Source organism: Prionailurus bengalensis, chromosome D4 (genome assembly GCF_016509475.1).
Source record: "Prionailurus bengalensis isolate Pbe53 chromosome D4, Fcat_Pben_1.1_paternal_pri, whole genome shotgun sequence".
Lineage (NCBI taxonomy): Eukaryota > Metazoa > Chordata > Mammalia > Carnivora > Felidae > Prionailurus > Prionailurus bengalensis.
Genome location: NC_057359.1, coordinates 90220191 through 90246381, shown reverse-complemented (window position 1 = coordinate 90246381; position 26191 = coordinate 90220191). Strand labels below are relative to the sequence as shown.

Sequence of the window (26191 nt, the reverse complement as noted above, 5' to 3'; positions counted from 1 at the left end):
CTTTTTACATTTTTAATTTATTTTTGATAGACAGAGACAGAGCACAAGTGGGGTAGGAGCAGAGAGCGACAGAGACACAGAATCCGAAGCAGGCTCCAGGCTCCGAGCTGTCAGCGCAGAGCCTGACGCGGGGCTCGCACCCACGAACCACGAGATCATGACCTAAGCTGAAGTCGGACGCTTAACCGACTGAGCCACCCAGGCATCCCAAATGAGGTATACTTTTACCAGTGGGGCGACTGAAATCTAAATGATTCAAAAATGGGAAGTGTCGACAAGGCCGTGGAACAAACGGAAGTCTTGCATTTGCTTATAGGAATGTAAAAATCACTTTGGAAAATGGATTGTAGGTTCTCATAACGTTAAAGACACACTTATCCTGTAATGTAATGTAAAGACACACTCCTTGTTATTTACCCAAGTTAAATGAAAACATGTACATTGAAAGACGGGCCCATTAATATTCATAAGTTTTATTATTCGCAATTGCAGAAAACTTAAAATCACCCCATATCCATCGGTAGATGAGAAAAATTGTGGCATATTCGTTTAATGATGTCATACTCCAAAATGAAAATGATTGCTGACACATGCAGTGACACCTCTGACCCTCACACGCTTCTTACTGAACAGAAGACGACTGACAAAAGAGTACATAGCGTATAATTCCATTAAAATGAGTTCTAGAACAGTCTGAATGAATCTATGGTGGTGACAGATAAGGTGATAGAAATCAGGTCACCAGTCCGGTTGGGTGAGTGTGGACAGTGTCCCCATCGCACTTTGCGGGATGAAAAAAAATTTTTTTCTTTTTATCATGACTGGAGATGCTTACATGACATGATGGAGGTGTTAACACGTCCTCAAAGCATGCGCTTAAAACCCGTGTATTTTATTGTGTATAATTTAATATAAATTATGTAGAGTTGAAAAAAATTAAGGGAATATGAGGCAAAAGTGAAGATGATTTCAGTCAGTAGAAATAACAAAAATTTCAACAATTAAGAGATCAAATAGAAATAATGAGCCTTTATCATTTACAGATTGAAAACAAATGTGGAATTAAAAGGCCCAGAGACGGCTCCGAGACAGGATGAAATGGTGGCTTTGGTTGAGCTTTAGGCACTTTTTGCCTTCGCGAGCACTTTCCTCCTTAAAAATATCAAATATCATATTTTATGACCACTTTGGTATAAAGGCAGATATTTTGGTAACTATTAAAAAATTGACCGCAATCTAAAGTTTCACCTTTTTTTTCAGCTTTTATAAGAAGTTAGAACGTTGTCGTGTGTTCCTAGCCCAACTGTCAGGTCCATGGGAGTTTCTTTCCCCCACCTCCCCACCCTCTTTCCCCCACCTCCACTCCCCCAACCCCTTTCTCCCCCCCTACAACCCCCCACCCACACCCTGTTCAGGATCCCAGGTAGTCTTCTGTCTTCTGTCCCTTAGCAGGGTGGAGAGGAGTTTGGCACTTTTAAACTCTTTCAGGGGCGCCTGGGTGGCTCAGTCGGTTAAGCATCCGACTTTGGCTCGGGTCATGATCTCATGGTTCGTGAGTTCGAACCCCGCATCAGACTCTGTGCTGATAGCTCAGAGCCCGGAGCCTGCTTCGGGTTCTGTCTCTCTCTCTTTCTCTCTGCCCCTCCCCAGCTTGGGCTCTGTCTCTCTCTGATAAAAATAAACGTTTTAAAAAATTAAAAATAAAACTCTTTCATATGTCAACTTTGGTAAAAACCTAAGTAATGCATTCTGCAAGGATCTACCTAACAGCGGTGATGTCAGGGAAGTACAAAATCCCGGTGACTTTTACCATTTTGTTCATCCCTCAAAATAATTTCTTCCCCCAATAGCCCTCCAGATTCTCATTTCAAACAAGTATTGCGTAAACACACTCCTTCAGTGAGGACGTACGCATAACGAGTACGGTCTGAAACAGTTGTGTGACCTAAGCGCTTCGTGTGCCTACAGCCGACTGTCCGCACGCTACAGAAGCTTCGAGAAACCAGGCGAGCAACGGTCGTTGGCCTCGCGCGCGCTTGCGCGAGGTCCCACAAGCCCCGCCCCCCTCGCTATAAGTTTCCTCGCCTCGCCCCCTCCGCCGCCCACTCAGTCTTCGGTTACAGGTCCCGGAGGCAGGACCGCAGCCGCAGCTCCGGCCTCGGTGGTGCTGGTCGGCACCTGTCCCTCTCCCGCTTTTCCGCCTCTGCCCTCAGTCGAGGCAGGGGCGGCTTCTCTTCCTCCAGGTCAGTGGCAGGCGGTAAAAACCAGGCAGGCTCTCCGGTGGTGATTGCTGTTACGGTACTTCGCGAACTCCTTTCCCGTAGTATGAACTCCCTCTCCCCATTAGGTGTTGATTAACGTATTATATTTTAGGAATTTAAGGAAATCTAAAAGGAAAAAAAAAAATCCCCCTCAATCTGTAACACACCGCGCTGAAACGCCCGGGGCGTTGCAAAGATCAGAAAAGGGAACGACCGTTAAAGGGTACAGGCTAGAGGCCTAAATCGCCCCGGGGCTAGGCGCGTCGGGGTCCGACCCTGACCGGAAGGGAGTCCTGGACGGGACCAGGTTCAGCGCACCGCAGTCGACGCCCCTCCCCCCCCCGTAGGGCGCTCCCGATTGGCCGGAACCGGCATCCCGGAAGTGACATCAGCGCCAGGCGTTTCTGCCTCCCGGCGGAGCCGCGGTGCGTCTCTTCCCGTGCTCCGCCCCTCCGCGCACCAAAACAAGAAGGCGGCGGGGCGGAGCCTGCGTTCGGCGGACGCCGCGCGCGGGGGAGGGGCGGGGCCTCGGCGTGCGGCGCTGCCGGGTTGGGTGGCCGGGTGGGAACGGAGGCGCTCGGGTGCGGGCCCGCACATCCGCCCTCGGCCGACTGTTGAGCCGAGGCATGGAGGTGGGCTAGTGGCCGAAGCGAGGCCGAGCGGGGTGAGGAGAGCGCGGCGGGCTCGAGGCTGTGGGCCCGGCGGGCGTGAGGTGCGCGGGGGGCCGCGTGGAGTAACCGTCGCGGCGCGTCAGGCCCGGGCGGCGGGTGGGGGAGGGGCGGCGCGGGGGGGGGGGGGCGCTTTCCTCGGGGGAGGGGCAGCGACGCGAGGGGGGCGGGGACAGCCCGCCCCCTGGTGCCTCCTGCACCCCGGGGTCCCGGGCGTCTGGATCCCCGCCCCGTCCCCCGCCGTTGTCTCCTCCGCGGTGTCGTGCGAGCTGCTTTTGGCCCGGACACTGCGTAGTTCCTTTGGGGGATGAGTCGGGGGCTCGCCGGAGAAAGCCCCGTCCTGCTGCCCCGGAGTCCTCCTCCCCCTCGGGAGAGAGTGCTGCTCCCGGCTGGCTCCCCCGAGTCCTCCCCTCCCCACCTGAAGGCGCTGGAGCGCACTGCCCGGGGTGGGGGGCTTTGTCCGCCGCCCCACCTCTCGGGGCTGCGATGGGCCCGAGACGGGCTCGGCGCGCAGGACACCGGGTGCGGGGCTCGCGGGGGAAGAACCTCCCCCGTTAGGAGCAGCAGTGCTCCGGTTGGAGTGGCGGACACGACTTCCGGGCCGAGGGCTGAATCTACCCGCTGGTGCTGATTTGGGGGCTGTTTGTCGAGGTGCCCAGCCGTTCCGTGCGCGGGGACAGCCAGCGTCCTGTCGCTGTGGGCTCAGGAGCGCAGTTGCACCACTTCTGCAGATTTGGGTGCTCACGGGCAGGCTGTCTGAGCCTGAGCCGCTTGTCCGATTGGTACCGTCTGGCCCGACTTCATAGGGTGGACGTGAATGAAACCCGGATGGAGTGTAAAAACCACTTCATCAGTTTTGTTCCTTTCCTTCCCCCTCGCCCGTCCTGTTTCAGAAATGTTCTTTTGGGTCCAGAGTCTGGGTACACATGAGTGCAAATCCTCACCCATTCACAAATAAGCCTAGGAATCTCCACCGAGAGGATCACTTCTCTGTAGACCGTTAGCCCAGGTAATTATTTTTTAAGCCAACATCTAAGATGGTTTTCAATCCCTGAATAGGTGTCAGGCACCGGAGTAAAAATATGCAAAGCAGATCCGTGCCCCAGACTCACAATTGGTGGGGAGGCAGCAAATGTGTGGTAGAGGTGGGAGACAAAAAGTGAACAGCTCGACTCGGCGCAGGCAAGTGCCCTGAGATGTGCAAAGTCCTGAGAGGGTAGGAGCGTCAGAGTGGAAGGGAGGATGGGTCAGATAAGCCCTCAGATGTGATGACGTACAGGGATTGATTGCACACGGGAGGCTCTCAGATTTTCTCAGAATCACTGCTGAGGTGTTTTTAAAAAACCGAATCTGAGTTGTATTTATCTCATCTTTTTTTGAAGTTCCTTTGCTGAGTCTGACGTGCGTTGAGGGTTGAGCGCCAGGCAGAGCTGCGAAGGTTGGGTGTTCAGTGCGAGCTTCTCTGAAAGCAGGAAAAGCCAAACACCCTGCCCCATTTTAGGAAGAGCGAGGGCTGGGGGGGTGGGGGGGTGGGGCGGGAACCGTGAGAGATGCTGAAGCCCGATAACGGAGGGCTTTCTGCAGTGAGGTCAAAAAATGTGAATTTTATCCCGAAACTGGGGGAGTTCAGAGGTCAGTTTTTGCTTTCCCCTTCCGCAGTATGCTGGGGGAGGAATTGGTGGTGGATGAAATAAGAGCCAGAAGCATTATTTATTTAGGCTTCTGCAATCCAGACAAATGGTGAAAATATATCCTATTAAGGGGATGGCAGCATCGCTGGGTATAAAGCGTAGATACAATTAAGGAGGGAGACTATGGAATTGAAGATGGATGCTAAGGGAGGACATCTAGGGCCATTGTCTTTGAAGACAAGGGATGGTAATGTCACGAGTAGAGAGCATATAGGGTGAATCACGGGTTTAAGGGACGGATTTCCTTCTGTCTTTGTCTTTGAGATGCCAACTCTGTGCAGTTGGATACCGAATGTATCTGCGAGACTGTAGGCTAGGCTGGAATTGTTGTCGTTTATTGAGTGCCTGAATTACAGCTAAGTGTCGCACTGAGAGAGAGTTTTACATACTTTCTTCCGTTACAGGTAGTAATGGAAAAAGTGGTTTGAATTAGGTCACCCAGAAAGAGAAATGGGATGGAGAGTCCTGAGGCAAGCCTTTGGAAACTGATATTTGAAGGGGGACAAAGGAAGAAGTGACCGTGAAGGAGATTGGGTAGAGGAAGTGAAAGGAGAGAGAATGGTGTGCTGTCTTAGCTAAAGAATGCATGGTCAGAATTTTTCTATGCTTTAGAGGAGGCAGAGAAAAACTCTGTCGGATTTGGTGATACAGAGATGACTAGGGACTCTGGGAAAACAGGCAGTGAAACGTAAGGGTAGAAGCCAGATTGCCAGGGAGCTATCAAGCAGACAAATCCAGACTACTTTTGCAAGACGTTTAGCTCGGTAAGGTAGAGGAAAGTGATTGTCGTTTGAGGTGTCTGGCCAGCTAATACTGAGAAATGATGTCCCCAAGGCAGGTCTTTGGAAAGTCGGTCTATAGCCCTGGAGAAGCATCCTGTGTTAGTGACGAATCAGTTCTCTTTCGGAGGCTCCGAGGGTGGCTCTTAACGTCCGTTCTGCAGCTTGAGGGTTCCTCGGGCACCAGCATCTGTGGCTCAGTCGTAGTCCAGGCAGTTAAAATGGGATGAAATGAACAAAACTCAGGCCTTCCACAAGGACCGAGTTGGGCAAAAACTTCAAGGATTTATGGTCATCTACCAACAGATTTTCTCCCAAAAGAAAAACTACTTTATATATATATACCCCATTTAGATGCTCGGGCCAATGATAATTTTAGATTTGGGGGTGTAACCACCCATTTATGGCCTTTGCAGAGGAATCTGGAAACACTCTCTGTTGTTGACATGCTCTATAGCACTGTTTTCCGTATTCTAGACTCCGTGGTACCCATCTGTTATATGGCAAGCAAGAAAATTTAGTTCTGCTTTCTGGGGTGTGGAAGGAAATAGGCTAGCTCTGTGAGTGAGTGAACTACAGAAGTCTCCTTAATGTTCTCAGTAGAAAGTTTCTTTCTTTTTTTGTAACTGCTAATTATTTTAAAGTCACAGCATTTTATTTGTACTTCAGACCCTAATTTTTTTTTCAGAGTTTTCGATTGACTGCAGAAATCCTGCTTGAGGCAAGTGAGGTTTGAGAATTCGCCAGAGTTTCACTTTCTGTTCTTAGATCTGCTTCTCAGTTCACTCCCCACACTGAAATAGATCACTGGAAAAAACAGTTTGTGAAGACTTTTAACTTATAATATTATGATATTGGCCTTTTAGAGTTAACACACTCTGCTTTGAAAAACATAATTTTGTATTCTGCAAAGCTAATGTGTTACTTGGTATTCCCTAGTTCGCAGCCCCCTCGCACAGGGTGCGTATTAGTAAAATCTAATGGAATTAGAATTAGTGTTTAGGAAAGGGCAGGATTCTCCAGCTGAGCCAGCATGCTTTTTTTTATTTTTCAAATGAGGATTGTGTAACTCATTTTTTTTGCTCTTCAGGAAACTCCTAATCTAGGATGTAGTGAGCTTTTCTTCTAAATGGGTTTCCATCCCTCCTTTTGAGTGTTGTTTTCTGTGTGTTTTCTAAATGTCCATTTCTGTATGTCCTCCTTAGCTTTAATGTTGAAAGCCACCCTGAGTTCTTTTTAGGAGGGTGAAGAAAGCGTACAATTAATAGTTAATCTTAAAAATTCACAAGACAGATGCACGTATTCGATTTTACTTACGCGTTTATGTATAATTACTTAATCATGGAAGTAAGAAGAAAATAAGGGATTTTTTTTGAAAACCAGCTTATTTTAGGATCTGGCATTACGCCAAAAAAGCCTCAGCCGTGAAATAAAATTTCCGTCAAGGTGTCATTGATTTCCCGTTAGCAGACGTTTTGCGCTCTTGAATTTTATGATGATGATGCATTTGAAAACGTCACGCTGCTGGGTTTCTGTACCCAGGTATTCAGTGACTTGGGTCATTTATTTTTCTTTATCTTTTATTGTTTCTTCTCCCTCCCTGAGAGGAAACTTTAGACCTTTCTACCGCATGCATTTCCCCTTGATTTTAAACCACCAATACATTGTATATCCCTTTATGTACTTTAGGCATCTTTGTGCTTTACACATTTTAAGAAAAAAAAAAAAGCAATATATTTTTTTTTGTGTCCCACTAACCAGTTTTCATCTCCTTGAGGATGATTTCACCCCTGATGAGAATGCATGAGTTAGGTCCATCCACTTAGGAGACAGGCTTAGTTTTTAGTATACAGTCTGCAGTGGGGGTTGTAACTTTTTCCCCTTGAAGCTTGTATCTTAACATCCGTTGGATAGTTCATTTCCATCCGTTTCTGAAGATCAGGCTCATTAGATATTTTCCTGGCCCAGTTCCCAATGACTGATCATTTTCATAGGAAAGAAGACTTGCTTCCTTCCTCCTGGGTGTGGTTTTCTTCCTTTTGTTACAGACTGGCTGACAGCTGTTTAGATCTTTTTGACTTTGGGCCGGTGGGTGTTTCTCCTGGGTTGCGGGTTTTGGGGTAGCTAGCATACTGTCCAGAGCGGAAGTTCCTTCCTCAGTACCTCACGTGGGGGGCTGTCAACTCCTGTGATGTTGACCCTGATCACTTGGTTGAGGGTGTGTTTGCCAGGTGTGTCCGCTGTAGTGTTACGGTATCTCCCTTTCCACACCCTCTCCTTGGGCCTTGTGTCACCAAGTCCGGCCCACACTCAAGACGGGGCGGGGTTAAGCTCCGCCTCTGGGAACCCAGAGCGTCTGTATGTATCGTTGCGAGTTCTTCTGCGCATCGGGTTGGTCCCCCATCTTTTGTTCATTCATCCAGTCGTTTCTGTCTGTACGGATTCATGTGTGTCTAGACCGAGGGTTAGAATCCACAGATTGCAGTGGGTGTTTTGGTTTTTGTTTTTGATCAGATTGTCTCAGCTTTGGCCATCCAGAGCTCTGTCGGGTTGGCCCCTGTGTTCCTGTGACATGCCCGAGCCCTTTTGTGTTTTGAGTACTTTGAGGTACGTCCAGGCTCACCGCGTGTCCTTGTTGAGCCGTAACACACTGCTTACTGATTGTGAGCTTTGTATTTACTTTCACCTCCATTTAGTGTGCGATGCAAATACAGCGTCTTCTCTTTATTACACCTGGTTGGAGCTGGAGAGCTCTTTGGATTTGGGCTTCCGTCCTGTTTGCTCATCCACAGGGTTTCGTGCTGTTTGTAGTGCTGATGAACCTCTGCCTCGTTAGTACGTCTTCATTTAAACCTCCGACACCTGTGCTTCTTGGGATTTTCGCTTGTTTCCTGGGACCTTCCTGTTTGCTCTTTTTGAGACTGCTAGGATTTGGACAATTATTCTATCTGGACCCTTTCTCGTGAGTTTGGATGGTGGAGTCTCTGGTATATTACCACACAGACAGAAGGTGGGAGAGCTCAGAGATTGTACTTAGTAGCAACAGGTTGTTAACATTTTAGCTGTTACAGTTGACAGCGCATTGACGAGCAGTGCAGCGGTTCATGCACACGTATGTGCAGATTCATGCGTCTGTACTTTCTAACCCAGATAGAGGTCTCTGAGTTTTTGTGACTGGTGTGGATCAGTGCTTCCGGATTTTTAGGTCTCCACGGATTTCTCGAAAACATGTCTTCGAGGAATGTGAAAGGTTCCCTTAACTTTTGACTTGGCTCCAGTACATCACGAGAACACTCCAAAAGCTATACTTTGAAAGCACCGGTACGTCTTTGTCTCCGTGGTTCAACGTCAGTACCACGTGGTCTTGAGCTTCCTGTGTAGCACATCCGTGTGTTGCATGCTGGTGGGTTTGGATTGCTTTGGTTTGGTTTTTGTACTAGCAAAGTGCTTTCGTTTCCTCGTATTTCTTACGTGCCAAAGATGAAGTTTTTAAGAGGAGGCTCAGATTTGAGTTGACCCAGTTGATAAGCCGGCCGGCGGACCATTCTTGAGGTGGCGGGGGCACATTCTGAGTCGAAGGGGAGGGTCACACGGAAAGGCCCGAAGTGTCATTTTTCGGGAGTCTTCAGGTGTCGTCTTTTCTGCGTACAGGGGCAGAATGAGCACATGTTGTTGGTGTACGCCCGGTGGTATTTCCACCGCTGACTTCCTCAAGCGCTATGCGTCCAGGACCCACGCCGGGGAATTTCAGACAGCCGACGAAGACCTCTGCTACTGCCTGGAGTGTGTGGCCGAGTACCACAAAGCACGCGACGACCTGCCCTTCCTGCATGAGGTAACGTGCCCCGGGTGGACGGTGCGCTTCAGAGCTCGATAACTAGGGGGGGACGAGAAACCCGAACTCGGCTGGGTGCGTTCGGGAAACAGGATTGACTGATGAGACGGAATTAAAACCTCAGCCGACTTTCGTGATCCCTCGCTTTCAGTCATTGGGATCTAAAACAATTGGATGAGATGATGTATGGGGTTTTTTTGTTTTTTGCTTCCAGTTCTTTACGTCCGTATATCTGACAGCGTTACGTCGTTTTTTTCTTGTTTTTCACACCTGTGTATTTGACAGTGTTACGGTCACGGGTCTGAATGGCTTGGGTTATTTTTTTATTGGTGATTCTTTTTTTCTCTTTTCATTGTTTCATGGGTACGTGGTGCAAACTTCTTTTTTTAAAAATTTTTTTTAAATGTTTTATTTATTTTTGGGAGACAGTGGGAGCAGGGAGGGGCAGAGAGAGAGAGGGAGACACAGAATCTGAAGCAGGTTGCAGGCTCTGAGCTGTCGGCACAGAGCAGGACGCAGGGCTTGAGCCCTCGAACCATGAGATCATGACCTGAACCGAAGTCAGACGCTTAACCGACACCCAGGTGCTCCTCGTTCCCTTTTAAATAGCTGATAAAGCATAGTGCTATATTTAGAGTAAAACTTTACGAAAGCGGTTTTTGCACACCTCATGTCATATGTGCCTCATACATCATAAAAGTGGCCACGTTTAGTGACTTTTCTTCAAATGAATCTAATGTGGTAGTCTACTTCTTGAAACTTCTGAAGTTTTACACTTAGGGGAAGGCTTTCTAAAAAGATCGTGACATCCAGTATTTTTGGATAATAAGATACAAAGCTTACCTCCCACTTTTCTTTCTCTATAGGTTTTGTGGGAATTAGAAACCTTACGTCTCATAAATCATTTTGAAAAATCCATGAAGGCAGAAATTGGAGATGATGATGAATTGTACATAGTAGACAACAATGGAGAGGCACAGCTGTTTGACTTCACTGGCCAAGACTTTGAAAATAAGCTTCGAGTTCCTCTTCTTGAAATCCTGAAGTATCCGTATCTGCTTTTACACGAGCGTGTTAGTGAGTATCTTGGGTGTTCTACAAGTTTAATCAGTCTTATTTTAAGAATTGCAGGAACTCCGTTTTATCTGTATTGAACATCCGTTAAACAGATCATTAAGATACTTCATCTTTTTTCCCAGCATTTTGTTGATAGAAGTTTCCATACACGGAGAAAAGCCAGTGATCAGGTGAACACCGCAGACCCGCCACATAGATTCTGCAGTTGCTCACATCTTGCTGTATTTGCTTTATCACACATTTACTCCTCTATCCATTCAGTTAGTTTTCATTCTTGTAACTTGTCCATAGCAGAGTTCCTCAACGTTGACACCATGGATGTTTTGGACTGGATACCTCTTTGTTGTGGACGCTGTGCTGTCCATTGTGGGATGTTCAGCAGTCTCCCCGGCCCCTACCACCTAGATGCCAGTAGCCCTCTGCTCTCCCCGCTGCCCCTCTTAGGACAGCCAGACTGTGTCCACGTAGTGCCACGTGTCCCTGCAGCATGGAGAGGGCAGGGCAGGGGAGGGGCAGAATCGTCTCGGGTTGAGAACTACTGGTCTGTAGTAATTTTTATTAATTATTATGGCATGGCGTATCATGGCTGCCTGAACTTAGGTCGTTTATATTTGTATTTCTTAATGTGAATCTCATAAAAGTGAAGACGTTACATGATCTGTCCAATCTAACAAAATAGCAGTACCTTTTTTTTTTCTTTTTCTTTTCCAAATAACCATACCTTTAAACCATTTAGTATCTAGTCCGTATTCAAACTTTCCCAGTACTTGCAAAATGTGGTTTTGGCTGCTTTGTTTAAGAATCCATTCAGGGACCACCTATTGCGTTGGCTCATATTTTGTACATATTTTTGAATATAAAGTAGTCTATTTATACATACACAAAGAAACTTTTTTTTTTTTTGCTATAGCTTGACTTACCGAGACCATATAGTTGCCCTGTGAAATAATGCACTTCCTGGATTTTTCAGATTGCTTCCTGGTGATGTTATTTCACGTCTTTATTCTCTGAATTTTCAGTAAACTGAAAAGCACATCTAAAGATTTGGTTAGATAAATCAATTCTTTCTAAATAAACTGTAAGTAAATTGTGTTTAACATGTTAACAGGTCCGTTTTCAAACATTTATTAATGAATACTACATCCAAGAAAAGTGCATAAATGGTGAGTTTTTACAAACTGGACACACCTATGTAGCCAGCACCCAGATCAAGAAACAAAACGTCAATACCCAAGAGCTTCCTTCCTGCTTTTCCAGTTATCGACACTCTTCCACAAAAGCCATCCACTGTCGCTGACAATATTCTTTGAACTTTGACAAAATAAAGTTGATTCATTAGGGGTAGGGTAAAGGTATGAGTCTGTTCAAGACACTTCTTTTTGTGTTTTTTATTTTTTAGAGAGAGAGAGAGTGAGCAAGCGAGTACACAAACAGTGGAGAAGGGGCAGAGGGAGGGGGGAGGGAGGGAGGGAGGGAGGGAGGGAGGGAGAGAGAGAGAGAGAGAGAGAGAGAGACTGACTCTCAAGCAGGTTCATGGGGCTTGATCCCAGGACTCTGGGATCATGACTTGAGCCGAAATCAAGAGACAGACGCCCAGCCGCCTGGGCCACCCAGGCGCCCCTATTCACGACGCTTCTGAAAGAGCCGTGTAGACATTTCCATAAAGCGACAGGAATTAGAACAGTCAAGCAGGGGTAGACTTGTGGAACAATAGACTCCCGAAATAAACCAAGAATATTTGGGGAACTTAGTGTTAGACGATGGGAGCACGTCGAAGCAGTGGAGAAAGTGAATTATTCAGTAAACGAGAGTAGGACACAATAGCCATTTGGGGGAAAGGCTCACTTTGTCACGCCAGCACCAAGTAAGGTCCGTGTGGGTCGAAATGTAAAATGCTGATGGAACTAGACTTAAAATCATACTTTTGAGAAGACACCCTATGGATACAATTATGCTACTTACGCCAAGGGTAAGAAAAAAATACATGTATACCGGTGAAGTCACAGCAGTTCATAGGAGCACACTATGATCAATCACACAAGATTAGTCTTCCAGGCGAGTAAATACTGTCGTTGACCTTACGTTATCAGCATTTTTATGCCTCCTTTGAGAAAAAAAAAGGAAAAGAACAACTTTTTATTCACTTACAGAACAACCGAAGGAGCCAGATTCAGGGACTCTTGATAAGTTGAAAAGGTTTATGTCTCATATTTACTGTCTTGTTTTTTCTGTTTAGACGAATTATGTGTTGAAGCACTTTGTCGGATGGAACAAGCTAATTGCTCCTTTCAGGTTTTTGACAAACATCCAGGCATTTATTTGTTTCTGGTCCATCCCAATGAAATGGTGAGTACAAGTGGTAGGCGATGAAAGGACATGTTTTATTTTTGCACGTAGAGAGAGCCGTAATAGAGGGTTTCGGCGTGTATTTTGTCTAAAATATTGAACCGTTAGAAATGTACAATCACACCCCTCAAAAGGTAAGCGTTTCTCGGGACCAGCAGTGCAGCAGAAACACCACGTGATAAACGGTGGAAACCTCTAGGTCCGGGTGGCTCTTGGTAGCTGAGCACGCAGTTTCCACCGGATGACAGTAGCTCCGGGTGCAGTCCAGGAAAGGCCGAGAACCAGAGTCCGGGCCTGTGCACAAAGTAGACTCTCCCCTGCCTGTGAAAGAAAGCTGACAGTACGGCCAGATGCTCTCCGGCACTGGCCTTCTAGAGCCACATCGCAACAGAGGAAGGAGGTCCAGCCGGGCACCCAGGACCCGGGCCAGGCACTCAGATGCTTCACGACTGAGTCTGCGGGGCCCCTCCCTGATGCGACTGGCGGTTGGCAGCCCGAGCTGCTGCTGCTAGACCGGTGCCGGATGAGGGACACGAGAGAAAGAAGAGTTGAGAAGGTAGCGTAAGAACTTAATACAAAGTTGGTTGGATGCTGTGGTAAAGCTTGTTAATAAAAGCAGCTAAGTTCGAAGAAAGCGAATCTATCAATAATAACTTGGACGGGGTAGTAACGACGTGATGGGGTCGGCAGGCAAGATGTGAGAGCGTGTGGGCTAGCTTTTCATCTTGTTAAGGGCGGAGCTAGGTAACGAATTACTTTAGAAGGTAAAAAAAAATGCGTTAGAAGAAATAGAGAAACATGGTTCATACAGATAAACAGGTTTAAGAATATCAGTGTTTAACATAAGTGGGCTGAATTTGTCAGTGAAGACACAGATTAGATTGAATTACAAAAGAAAATCCGTGGTTTTGTTTCCAAGAGAAACACCTAAAACTTAGGGTGCAAAAAGGTTGAAGGAAAAACAATTAATAGGCAAATACTGACCTAATCAAAGCTGGTGGAGCTATTGTTTTTTTTTTTTTAATTAATTAATTAATTAATTTATAAAATTGTACATCCAAGTTAGTTAGCATCTAGTGCAATAAGGATTTCAGGAGTAGATGCCAGTGATTCATCCCTTATGTATAACACCCAGTGATCGTTCCAACGGGTGCCCTCCTTAATGCCCCTTGCCCGTCTGGCCTATTCCCCCCACCCACAATCCCTCCAGCAACCCTCTGTTCTCTGTATTTAAGAGTCTCTTATGTTTTGGCCCCCTCCTTGTTTTTATATTCTTTTTGTTTCCCTTACGTTCATCTGTTTTGTATCTTCACTCGTATGAGTGAAGACATCTGATATTTGTCTTTCTCTGACTAATTTTGCTTAGCATAATACCCTCTCGTTCCATCTGCGTTGTTGCAGATGGCCACATTTCATTCTTTTTGATTGCCGGGTAATACTCCATTGTATGTATCTTGTTTATCCATTCATCCGTTGACGGACATTTGGGCTCTTCCCATACTTTGGCTATTGTCGATAGCGCTGCTGTGAACCTGGGGGTGCACGTGCCCCTTCGAGACAGCATCCCTGTATCCCTTGGATAAATATCTAGTGGTACAGTTGCTGGGTTGTTGTAGGGTAGTTCTCTTCTTAATTTTTTGAGGACCCTCCATACTGTTTTCCAGAGTGGCTGCCCCAGTGTGCATTCCCACCAGCAGGGCAAAAGAGAGCCTCTTTCTCCGCATCCTCGCCAACATCCTCTTGTTGCCAGAGTTGTTAATGTGAGCCATTCTGACAGGGGTGAGGTGGTATCTCCTTGTGGCTTTGATTTGTATTTCCCTGATGATGAGTGATGTGGAGCGTTTTTTCATGTGTCGGTTGGCCATCCGGATGTCTTCTTTGGAGAGGTGGCTATTCATGTCTTTTGCCCGTTTCTCCACTGGATTATTTGTTTTTTGGGTGTTAAGTTTGATAAGTTCTTTATAATAGATTTTGGACGCTAACCCTTTATCTGATACGTCATTTGTAAATATCTTCTCCCATTCCGTCGGTTGCCTTTTTTAATTTTGCTGAAAGCTGGTGGAGCTATTGTGTTATATCAAATAAAATAGACATTTGGACAGGGGGATAAGGTTACTGTATAATAACGAAAAACACAATTTATCGAGACTGTAGTGTTTTTAAACGAGTAGTATGTGGCTAAAATAGTCTCAAAATAAATGATGCAGTTATTGGTAGAACTGTAAGATATGGTGGATTCATTGCTGTAGAAGATTTCACTGTACTCCTCTTCCACATTGATGAATCAGTAGACAAGAAAAACAAAAGCCCAACAAGGAATGGAATATGTATACAAGGCAGCATACAAACAGAACCTAATGGGTATATATGTGAGCTGGGCATCTAACCATTTTTTCAAATACACATTAAACGATAAAAGTGATCACGTTCTAATCTGTGATAAATATTACATGTTTCAACACATGGCGAGGACTTAGCGTTGGCATCGTCCCTCTCGTGATCTCTGATCATAACACAATTTAGATAGAGGTTAATGAAAAGATAAATGAGTTTCCATATTTTGAAAGTAGCACATGCTAAAAAAGAAGTCATTAAGACTTAAGGATACCCAGAACTGAATTATAATGAAGATGCCGCATTAAAAAATTGTAGGATGTGGCAAAAGAGTGCTTTCAGGGAAATTTATATCTTTAAGTAATTGTGGAAAAGAAGAAAGCCTCAAAATTAATGAGCTGATTATTCCTCTTAAGAAGCTAGGGAACAATGGAAAAAAAAAGAAAGTAGAATGAAGGAGGTAATTTCCGGATGTGAACTCACTTAACGCCTTACAGCAGCCCAGTGAGGCAGGTAATGTATAGAGGAGGAAACCGAGTCAGACTTGGCCACAGCCAGCCAGGCTAGTGTGGGGTGACCGGGTGTCATACAGGCAGCCTGGCTCCAGGTCCCCCGGCCTGGTGGTTTTGCTGTTTGCTTTGCTCTCCCTTAATCTGCACTATCTCAGCCTTTGTCCTTTATGACATTTCTGAAGAGTGCGGTCATCCCTGCCCGTCCCCCCCCCCCCCCCCAATCAGAATGCTCCTCATTTGGGGTTTGTCTGATGTTTCCTTGTTGTTAGGTTCAGGTTACGCATTCCAGCTGGAGGACTGCATAGAAGTGATGTTCTGTCCTCCTCAGAGTGTCACCCTCAGAGGCGCTCCCGTGTCACTTGCTCTTTGTGGTTATGTTCGTTTTGATTAGCCAGTCAAGGTGGTGTCCCATTTCCTCACCGTATAATTTCTGTGTCTTGGCTATCGGGAGACCACAGAAGGGCCCCGCTCCTCGGCAGAATTTTCTCCCAAATTGAGCGTTAACTGATGGCTTTTGCCTGAATCACTTTTTTTTTTTTTTTAAGATTTGCAAAATCATTTCCCAACCCCAGCACTCTCCACGTTTGCCGGTCAGTCCTGGACATTGGTTCCACTATCATAATCAAGAACTCTTTTCCTTTCTCCCACTTACTTGCCTATTTATTATCAGTATGGACTCATGCATTCCTTTGTATGTTTTCCAAAAGCTTAAAATTGATTACTTATGTTGGCACGGAGCCAGCTCATTCCTGTGTCCTCTAGCTCCGTTTTTCAAACTTCTGGCCATCCACAGTAAAAAAAAAAAAAAAAATGGTTTTAATTGGTTACATACACACATATGCATGTGTCAGCTGAACATTTCCCCAAATCCTACTCCTGCAGGATGCACGCTGGTCTTTTTCTGTTTTATTTTATTTAGCTTTTTAAGGTTGGTTGTGATTACTAGGTTTAACTCATAGCCCACATGGATTTTTAAAACCACTTCCCTGTGCTGTATTGCCATTTAGAGGTGACTTTTGATTTCTTTTGAGGCTCCACTTTTTTATCCCCTCAACTTTCTATTATGGAGAATTATAAACATACAAAAGTAGAATGGTGTAATGAACCCCCTTCTGCCCATCACTGAGCTTTCTCAGGTACCAACATGTGATCGATATTGTGTTGCCTTTTGGATTACTTAGAGCAAATCTTAGACATCAGAGCATCTTATCCATAAGATACTTAAATATGTCTCTAAAAGATAAGGGTTTTTTTTTAAAAAAATGAAACAATATCACCACTGCACCTAAAGTACTAATTCCTTAATGTCATATTTCTAATCAGTGTTTAAATGGATGGAAGTAATCATCTATCTCATAAACGCTTTTTTAGGGTTTGTTCGAATCAGGATCAAATAGGGTCTAAGTATTGCATCATTAGTATCTCGTGTCTTTTAATTTTTTTTTTTAATCTTTATTTTTGAGCGAGAGCGAGAGAGAGAGAGAGCGAGCAGGGGACGGGCAGAGAGAGAAGGAGATACAGAATCCGAAGCAGGCTCCAGGCTCCGAGCTGTCAGCACAGAGCCTGATGCGGGGCCCGAACTCACCAACCGTGAGATCATGAGCTGAACCCAGGTTGGACGCTTAACCGACTGAGCCACCCAGGCGCCCCAATATCTAGTGTCTTTTAAAACAGAGAATCCAGGGCGCCTGGGTGGCGCAGTCGGTTGAGCGCCCGACTTCAGCCAGGTCACGATCTCGCGGTCCGTGAGTTCGAGCCCCGCGTCAGGCTCTGGGCTGATGGCTCAGAGCCTGGAGCCTGTTTCTGATTCTGTGTCTCCCTCTCTCTCTGCCCCTCCCCCATTCATGCTCTGCCTCTCTCTGTCCCAAAAATAAATAAACGTTGAAAAAGAAAAAATTTTAAAATAGAGAATCCTGTTTTCTTAATTAGGTTCTTGCCGTGCATGGACAGTTACTTATTGAATGAAGTAACGAACGTGTTGTGCCTTTAGGTTCGGCGTTGGGCTATCCTGACCGCAAGGAACTTGGGAAAAGTGGACAGAGATGATTATTATGATCTGCAGGAGGTTTTGACTTGTCTTTTTAAAGTCATTGAGTTGGGGCTTCTGGAAGATCCAGACATCTACACTTCTTCTGTCCTCGAGAAGGGTAAACTGATTCTTCTGCCTTCGCACATGTACGATACCACCAACTACAAGAACTATTGGCTAGGTGAGTGTCGTTCCTACACGAGTATGACTAGTAGTTTTCTATCATTTTCAATGAGTATCTTGCAAAGGAAGTGGTTTCTTGGTGATCTAACGAAGGATCTCATGGTTCCCAATTCTCGTGCTGTCATTAAATTGACTTAGCCATTACATCTCTTGTTTTGAGACTTTATTCTAGAAACCATCTTTGTAAGAGGTGCGTGTTCGAGGGTGGCAAATCTTGTATTTAAAGCAGTACTAGATATAACAAAACCTTGGCGTAGCGATGGACTTTAGTAGGGTTTGATGTAAGAGATTTCCCCATCTGTAAAATATTTCTTGGTGAAAGAGATACTAGCTTTGGTTTTCAGCAACTTCTACACTGACTCAAAGTAGGTCTCCCCTGCTTCACTGATTCTGAGTCCTACAGCCACGTGTCCTGTTTGGCAGTGATGAGTTCTCAGAATACGGTGATCTTAAAATTGGAGGCATCTTAGAGTTGAGGAGAAACGAATTGTGTGGTAATCCTCTTTGAAACTGATTTCTAACCAAGTTTGTACCATTTCCCTTTTTTCTGTCCAAGTCGGTCTAAAGTCCTGTTACTGGGAGCGGTGGTGTCTGAGTGTCTCAGACCTGAGTGTTGGAGGAAGCGGGTACTGGTTTGCTTCATTTTACTGCCTTGTTACTCTTTTGCCAACTAAGCCGGAGAAAGCCTCCGAACGGTGTCATTTACTCAAGTCAGGAAAACTGTAAATGATCTTACAGGTATTTGCATGTTGCTGACCATTCTTGAGGAGCAGGCTATGGACTCCCTGTTGCTGGGCTCAGACAAACAGAATGATTTCATGCAATCAATACTTCACACCATGGAGAGGCAAGCAGATGGTAATAATCTTTATTTGGTAAATGCTTTGGGGTGCTGCGATGGGCCCTTTTAAAACATTAGTGTCATTGCAAGAATTTGGGTGTGTGGCATGGAGAAAGGAATGGACGTGTTTATGGTTCAGTCACAGATTCAGAGTTTTAAATTGGAAATGACCTTGAGAGTTCAATTTCAACACTTCACCTTCATAAAAGATGAGACGGAAGGCCAGGGAAGTTAACTTACTTCTTCACGTTGAAATGCCCAGTTAGTGGTGGAATCAAGACTAGCAAGTACCTTTCCAACGACGTGGTAGTTAAAATTGTGGGGAAAGCCTCTCCTGTCCCTCTGTCTTCCTTTTTCCTGGTTCTTCTTCATTTCACTTCTGTTCTCTAGGGTTCCGCTGTCCAACATGGTGACTGCTAGCCAAATGTGGCTATGTACATTTCAATTAATTAAAATTAACTGAAGAATGTGGTCTTCCAGTCCCACGAGCTGTACTTTGAGTGCTCAGTAACCACATGTACCTGGTGGTTGATACTGAACAGTGTGGATAAAGATCATTTCCCTCATCACAGAAAGTATTCTTGGGACAGTGCTGTTCAGGTAGTTTACAAGCTAGGGTGTAAAACTTGTAGTAATGTTTATTATTAGACCCTAACTTTCTTTTGCTTGTGGTTGTGTCAGGCTGATCAGGGAGGATCTGTAATGAATGTTTCTAATCTTGATGAAGGAATGAACAGAGATCCAGGATGCCAGATATTACAAAAACATAATGATAATTTTTCTCCCACATTCACTTCTCTTTAGGCAACTCCAATGTGGATATAAACTCAGTTGTGCAAGATTGCAGAACAACTATATAAATGTTATTCTTTTTTTGATCGCATAGCTTCTCTTGCTAGGTTATTCTCAGAGTTATTACTAACTTGTTTTCCAGCCCTTACTATATTAATAGGTCATTTCTTTGTGCCTTGCCCATACCATTCTGTCTTCTCTGTTAATCCAGTTCCCCTGACTTTCAAGATGTGAGTCACGTGACCTCTCTAAGAAACCTTTTATAATGGTCTTCACCTAATTGATAACTTTGTTCCTTGCTTGAGAGCTTACTGGGCATAAGACACTGTGTCAGCTGCAGGCAGGGATGAAAAAGTGTATGAGAAGGTCTACACAAATGCCTATGATAAAAAAAAAAAAAAGTAGAGCTTAAGAGCCTTGAGGAAAATAAAGCAGAAAGTTCTAGAGTGACCAGATAACATCATCAGTAACTGAGTGAGCACTGTGTCAGAACAGGGCGGTAGATCAAATGACCAGGGAACGTTTGATGGAGAGGGCACGTTTGAGCTGGGCTGGAAGGACGGATAGGATTTTGCTAGGGGGTGCCAATAGTGAGGGCATTCCGGGTCTTACTTGGGGAGAAGCCAGCTGTCTGTCTGTGCTGTAGACGGGGTATGATTATGGGGGCGTGAAAAATAAAGCTGGAAAGAGACAGTAGAGTAGGATCTTCCAAGTGCATGACTGAGGACTTTGACTCTCCTTGGGAGACATTAAGGAGCAGTTGAAGGCCTTTGAGTAGGCAGTATTTTGCCACTGCACGTCTGATAGGAGGGAAAGAACTGGAGGTGAGAGCTTCTGAGTGATGGGAATTCCTGCCAATTGGATGAAAAGTAGAGAACAAAGCCACGTTGAGATACGGTTGGATGAAAGGTGTGTATCCGCTTAGCCATTAGCTAAGGGATTCGGTCCTTTATCGCAGCCAAATGGCATACAAAATGCAGTTCGAGCTAACCCAGAATTTCCCATATCACGGGCTTTGTTCAGTAGGAAGGATGTTTCAGGTGTGGCAGACAGGGTGAGAAAGGTGAGTTTGCCTAGACTCTCTCAGTTTGTTCCCCGTTAAAAAATTTCTTGGAGGCATATAGCATTGCTTGGGAAAAAATGCAGAAGGAACTTTAAAATTTACCAGGTTTTTAAAGCCGGTGTGGTTGGTGCCACTTTGCGTTACATGACTTGGTGCTTTGCTTTCAGTTTTGTGGCTCCCCAGATAAAGCAAGCCTAACCCTCAGCCTGCTTTCATGTCTTTGTCTAATCGTTGCGTGATTCAGCAGTTACTTCGTTGTATTTCAGATGATAGCGTGGATCCTTTCTGGCCAGCATTACACTGTTTCATGGTGATTCTGGATCGCCTCGGATCAAAGGTCTGGGGTCAACGCATCGATCCTATTGAGGCGTTTCAGACTATTATCAATAACATGAGCTACAATAGAGAGATCCAAAATATACGGAGCAGCTCTGTAAGGTTAGTTGAGTTAATGTGTCAGGATTTTAATGTTTATTTTTGAGAGAGAGAGAGAGAGAGAGAGAGAGAGAGAGAGAATGTGAGTGGGGGAGGGGTAGAGAGAGAGGGAGACACAGAATCGGAAGCAGGCTCCAGGCTCTGAGCTGTCAGCACAGAGCCCGATGTGAGGCTTGAACTCGCAAACCACGAGATCATGACCTGAGCCGAAGTCGGACGCTCAACCGACTGAGCCACCCAGGCGTCTGGTTGTGTCAGGATTTTCACATAGGCTCTGTGAGGAAGTCTGTTGTAACTGACTTAGCAACAGGGTTTTCTCCTTTTTGCTTTTTTTTTTTTTTTTTAATCATGTCAGTGGTTTCTATTTATTCTTACTACTTTAGGACCAAGTCGGAACCGGAGTCGTATTTGGATGATACAGTGACTTGTAGCCAGATCGTGTACAATTACAACCCTGAAAAGACCAAAAAGGTACGAGGCGTTTCGAGAATTCAGATGGTACTTGCCCTGCCTTTGTAGAGACAACATTGCACCTAATTGGTTGACTCGCTGATTTTATTATACACAGCTGCTCCGAACCAGCTGCTGCATAAGGGGTTTCTGGTTGAACGGATGTATCATGCCCTGTGAAAACTGGACTCTTACTACAGGGTGCACCCTTTGGAAGATTAAGGGCAGCTGGGAAGATTGGAAAGGTTGTGGGATGGGCGGTGGGGGGTGGGGGGGATGAGTGACGGAAAGAAGAACACAGCACGTGCAGGTGTCCTGTCCTCACAAACCCCTGACGTTGACGTTGAACTGTTTTCCATCTCTTTGGGGTATGTGCAGATACATGGGAACCAAAGTAGGAAAACCAAGCAGCATATTTTCTTGTTTAAAACTGTGTGTTAAGCCCGCCACGAATGGTGCTTGCTTACCCAAATGTCTGTATTTCTTCCATTTTAGGATTCTGGGTGGAGATCAGCCATTTGCCCAGATTACTGTCCTAACATGTACGAAGAGATGGAAACGTTAGCCAGTGTGCTTCAGTCAGATATTGGTCAAGACATGCGTGTTCACAATAGCACGTTTCTGTGGTTCATCCCCTTTGTTCAGTCCCTCATGGATCTTAAGGATTTGGGTGTGGCTTACATAGTAGAGGTGATTCACCATCTGCACTCTGAAGTCAAAGATGTCCTCAACCAAACAGATGCTGTGTGTGACAAAGTTACTGAGTTTTTCCTTCTGATTTTGGTGTCCGTGATTGAACTGCACAGAAATAAAAAATGTTTGCACTTGCTGTGGGTTAGTTCCCAGCAGTGGGTGGAGGCTGTTGTAAAATGCGCCAAGCTTCCCACCACCGCGTTTGCACGGAGTTCTGAGAAGTCATCTGGAAATTGCTCCAAAGGAGCAGCAGTGATATCGTCTCTGTCACTGCATTCGATGCCGTCGAATTCTGTCCAGCTGGCTTGTGTGCAGCTGATCAGAAGTCTCCTTAAAGAAGGGTATCAGCTTGGGCAGCAGACTCTGTGCAAGCGATTCTGGGACAAGCTCAACTTATTTCTGCGTGGGAATTTATCTCTAGGTTGGCAGTTGACTACTCAGGAAACCCATGAGTTACAAACTTGTTTAAAGCAAATTATTAGAAACGTAAAATTCAAAGTACCTCAGTGTAGCACTTTTGTGGATCTGACCCCCGTATGTAAAACCCCTCCTGCGTCTTACAATAAAGAAGAAAGTGAACAGACAGGGAAGAAATCTAAAAAAGGCCTGCACTGTCTGGAAAACTCCAGCCCAACATTTTCTAAAGGACCAATGAAAGCTGAGGCATTTCAGATGCCAGAGAATAGATTGGTCAAAGCAAGTAACGCTAGCGAAGAGGATAGTGAGCACAATTACATAAAAGATTTGAAACTAGAAGGCCGTCTCTCAGCAGAGTCATGCATAAAGCAGGGTAGCAAAAGGCTTGTCCCGGAAGGAGCTCAAGATGCAGTCAAAACAAGTAAAGGGAAGCAGAAGTCTGTGAAGGAGGATCCTACGGATTCCAGAAATGGTCCGGAAAGGGGATGTGACAGAGGGGTGATAATAGCCGCACGTTCGTTGACTGATTCTGGCACCGACTCCCTGGAGAAGGCGTCCACGTCAACTGAGGATTTCTCTTTGAAGGGTGATGTTCTTGGCAAAACCTCAAAAGGAAAACCTAAGGGACAGAAAGCTGAAATCTGTGCTAAGTTATCACATGTAATAAAGAAGCAACACAGGAAAAGTACTTTGATCGATGATGGCAATTTAGAGGAAAAGCTGACTGTGTCTACCATTGACAGTTTCTTTTCAAGGAAAGATTCAGGAGGTCAGAAAGGGGATGGCTTCATAAACCATCTCTCTTTAGACCCTGATGACGTTCCCGATGATAAAAACGGGGAGCGAAAATCTCAAAACAGTTTATTGCTGAAGAAGAAACAATTCAAGAGCAAAGAGTTAGATATTTTCTCTTCCCGTGAAAATAGCTGTCAAATACAGGAATGCCAAGCAGAAGGTAAAGATTTGGTCTCGTTTACGGAAGTGACCGATACTTGTGTGAAGAAAACGTCTCCCTTCAAAGACCCCGTGACTCTTCTTGAATCGAGAGATAAGGAAGTTGGCAAGAGTACCACCAGTCAGGTGTCTTCTCACTTGAGGGAACAGGTTCCTAGCCTCAGTCCACAGTCCAGCACCTTGACAGATTCCCAGATAGACCGAGACCTCCACAACTTATCTTTGATAGCCCAAGCCAGTGTTATTAAGTTTCCATCAGAGTCAACTCAAAAAAGCTCATCCCAGCTACAAAGAAAAGTAAAAGATAAAAGATGTTTCACGGCTAACCTGAGTAATGCTGGAGAAGCCTGCCGGGGCCAGGTGATTGTTATTTCAGATTCTGATGATGATGATGGTGATGAAGGGATTCTGGGTTTTGAGAAACACATTAAACGAGATAAAATAGGCATCAAGAAAGAATATCCTGAGGAGCATACTTCAGTAGCTAGTACAAGTGTGGAACAGAAGCTAATAAAGGAAGAAGAGGCAAAGTCCCTATTGGAGTTTGAGGAATCGGATTCTCAGTTTTTTGAGTTTGAAAGTCCACATGAGGTGTTTTCAGTTTGGCAAGATCAGGAACCAGACAACAAGAATTCAGTTCAAGAGGATGAAAACAATTCACGTCTGACTCACGTAAACGATGTCATGAGTGATTGGGGTTACGATACGGATTATGTATCTGAAGAGGTTATTAAGAAAGTAGCAGAGGGCATTGAAAAACACACAGAACCACAGAGTGGTAGTTCTGTCGGGGAATTTTGTGAAACTGAAGTGAAAAAACGTAAGAGAAAACGACATGAAAAACCTGCAGCTGAAGATCCTCTGAGGCCTTCACCTTCTGAGAGAAACGAGGACCAGTCTGATAATGAGAGAGGTCTGACTGAAAATGATCTTAAAAGTATAGAGCTGAGGTCAAGGTCCAGGTCGAATCTTCAAAGAGGCACTACAGATTCACTAAAGAAGTCTTCTCCAAAGCTTCGTACTTACTCCAAACCCGTTAGGAGAGTCCCGCATTCTAAAACTAAGAAAACACATTCAGATACCAAAAAAGGGCAGAATAAAAGTTCGAATTACATAAGTTGTAGGACGACTCCTGCTATAGTCCCACCAAAGATACTTCGCCAGTGCCCTGAACCAACTTCAACCGTTGAAAAACTTGGTCTGAAAAAGGCTCCTCGTAGGGCATTCGATTTATCTCAGCGATCTCTAGGGTATTTAGTTCAGTTACGGGACCATGGCAAAACCGTGGGAGTGGTTGATACCAGAAAAAAGACTAAATTAATTTCTCCTCAGACTCTCTCTGTCAGAAATAATAAGAAACTGTTGACAAGTCAAGATCTTCAGTCGCGAAGGCAGGCGAAACACAAATCAAAGCAGAAGAGGCAAGGCTCTCTGGGTTCTGAAAGCAGAGCTCCTACAAGAGCAGGGCTGCGTTCAGCACAGAATCCTGACACTCTCGTCCCAGAATCCGATAGCTCAGATTGTCGTGCTAAAGGAGGCGCCGAGGTGGGTGCTAACAATACTGGAAAGCCATCAATAAAACGCGCGTCTTCTGAACCAGAACCCGTGAAAACGAAACGTGTTTCTCAGGTGGCTGATGATCCTTGCCTTTCGAGCCAGTGCGCTTCTGTTGTGTTAAATGGAAGAAAAGCAACACATGAAGCCATTGTCTCTACGTCAGCTGACCCTTTAGGTGGAGGCGACCTAACAGAACATCGTTTAGAGTTGACCGCTCTGAAAGAGGGAGAGCCCAGATCCAACAGTGACTCGGAAGATGAGAATATATTTCTAACCCAGCACGATCCCGCAGATATGGATTTATGTTCACAAATGGAAAATGGGAACCAGAAACTCATTGAAATAGTTCATGGAAAAGATACAGCTCTGATGGAAGAAGAATCTTGGAGCAGCACAAAATGTAAGTACAAGGATTGTGTCGAAGCCGCGCAAAACCAGGGTGAATACTGCTCCAAACACTGCGAAGCTAAAGCAGTGGATGAAGATGTGTTTCGTAAACCGGGCTTGCCCCCCTCTGCGTCCAAGAGACCCTCCACTGCCAAGGTCTTTAGCTCAAGTAGTACTTCACGAATTGCTAATCTTTCGAAGTCTTTGGAAAGTACCTCCGCACCGCCACCGGCCCTCAAACAGAAGTCAAACGGGGTACCAGCTGTTTTGAAAGTCCCACAGCCAGCCTCTGTGTTGTCTCCAAAGCCAGTGGGTGAGGTGAAGAGTTTGTCTGATGTTCTCCGTCCTCAGACTCTGAATAATTCCAACAGGCAAGGTTACAAGCTTACCTTTGGCGAAAGCAGATCTTTTTCGGCTTCCTCTGCGGTAAACGTTCTCTTGTCCTCACAGTCTATCTCGGACACCTTTGTTAAAGAGGTCTTAAAGTGGAAGTATGAAATGTTTGTGAACTTTGATCAGTGTGGGCCCCCCACCAGCCTTTGTCAGTCCATCTCAAGACCGGTGCCTGTCAGATTTCAAGATTGTGGAGATTATTTCAATGTTTTTTTCCCTTTGATGATACTGAATACTTTTGAAACGGTAAGTATGTTTTAATTGTATACCTGCCCGGACTTTGAAGTTGCCGCTTTTTTTTTTTTTTTTTTTTAATGTCGGTAGTAATTAGAGTACAGTTAAAATAACTGATCTCATTTTGATTTAGATGTAGCTCTTAGATTGTAATGTTGAACGGCTGTTTGTGCCGGACGCTGTTCTAGATGCTGATGAGACAGAGGAAGCACTTTCTTAATCACTGCCCTTCTGGAGCTTACAGACACCCTTCGGAGTGC

The 26191-nt window shown here is 45.3% G+C and overlaps 1 protein-coding gene across 9 annotated transcripts in view; it reads left to right on the top strand.

Annotated features, from left to right (window-relative positions):
• Window positions 1–2105: 2105 nt before the first annotated feature.
• SETX (senataxin) overlaps window positions 2106–26191 on the top strand; it is a 65402-nt gene continuing 41316 nt past the window's right edge. For 3 of the 9 annotated variants that reach the window (XR_006295038.1, XM_043566224.1, XM_043566217.1), the window contains exons 1-9: window positions 2778–2973; window positions 9051–9234; window positions 10101–10311; window positions 12548–12657; window positions 17494–17713; window positions 18454–18573; window positions 20678–20849; window positions 21230–21317; window positions 21792–25943. Coding sequence is in view for 8 of the 9 variants with exons in the window: in XM_043566224.1 (XP_043422159.1) it covers window positions 9058–9234; window positions 10101–10311; window positions 12548–12657; window positions 17494–17713; window positions 18454–18573; window positions 20678–20849; window positions 21230–21317; window positions 21792–25943 (5250 nt within the window). In the remaining variant the exon portion in view is untranslated. Of the gene's footprint in view, window positions 2244–2777; window positions 2974–3822; window positions 3939–7955; window positions 8721–9050; window positions 9235–10100; window positions 10312–12547; window positions 12658–17493; window positions 17714–18453; window positions 18574–20677; window positions 20850–21229; window positions 21318–21791; window positions 25944–26191 lie in introns of those variants that run through there. The other 6 variants (XM_043566221.1, XM_043566222.1, XM_043566220.1 and 3 more) reach the window with 6 other exon arrangements.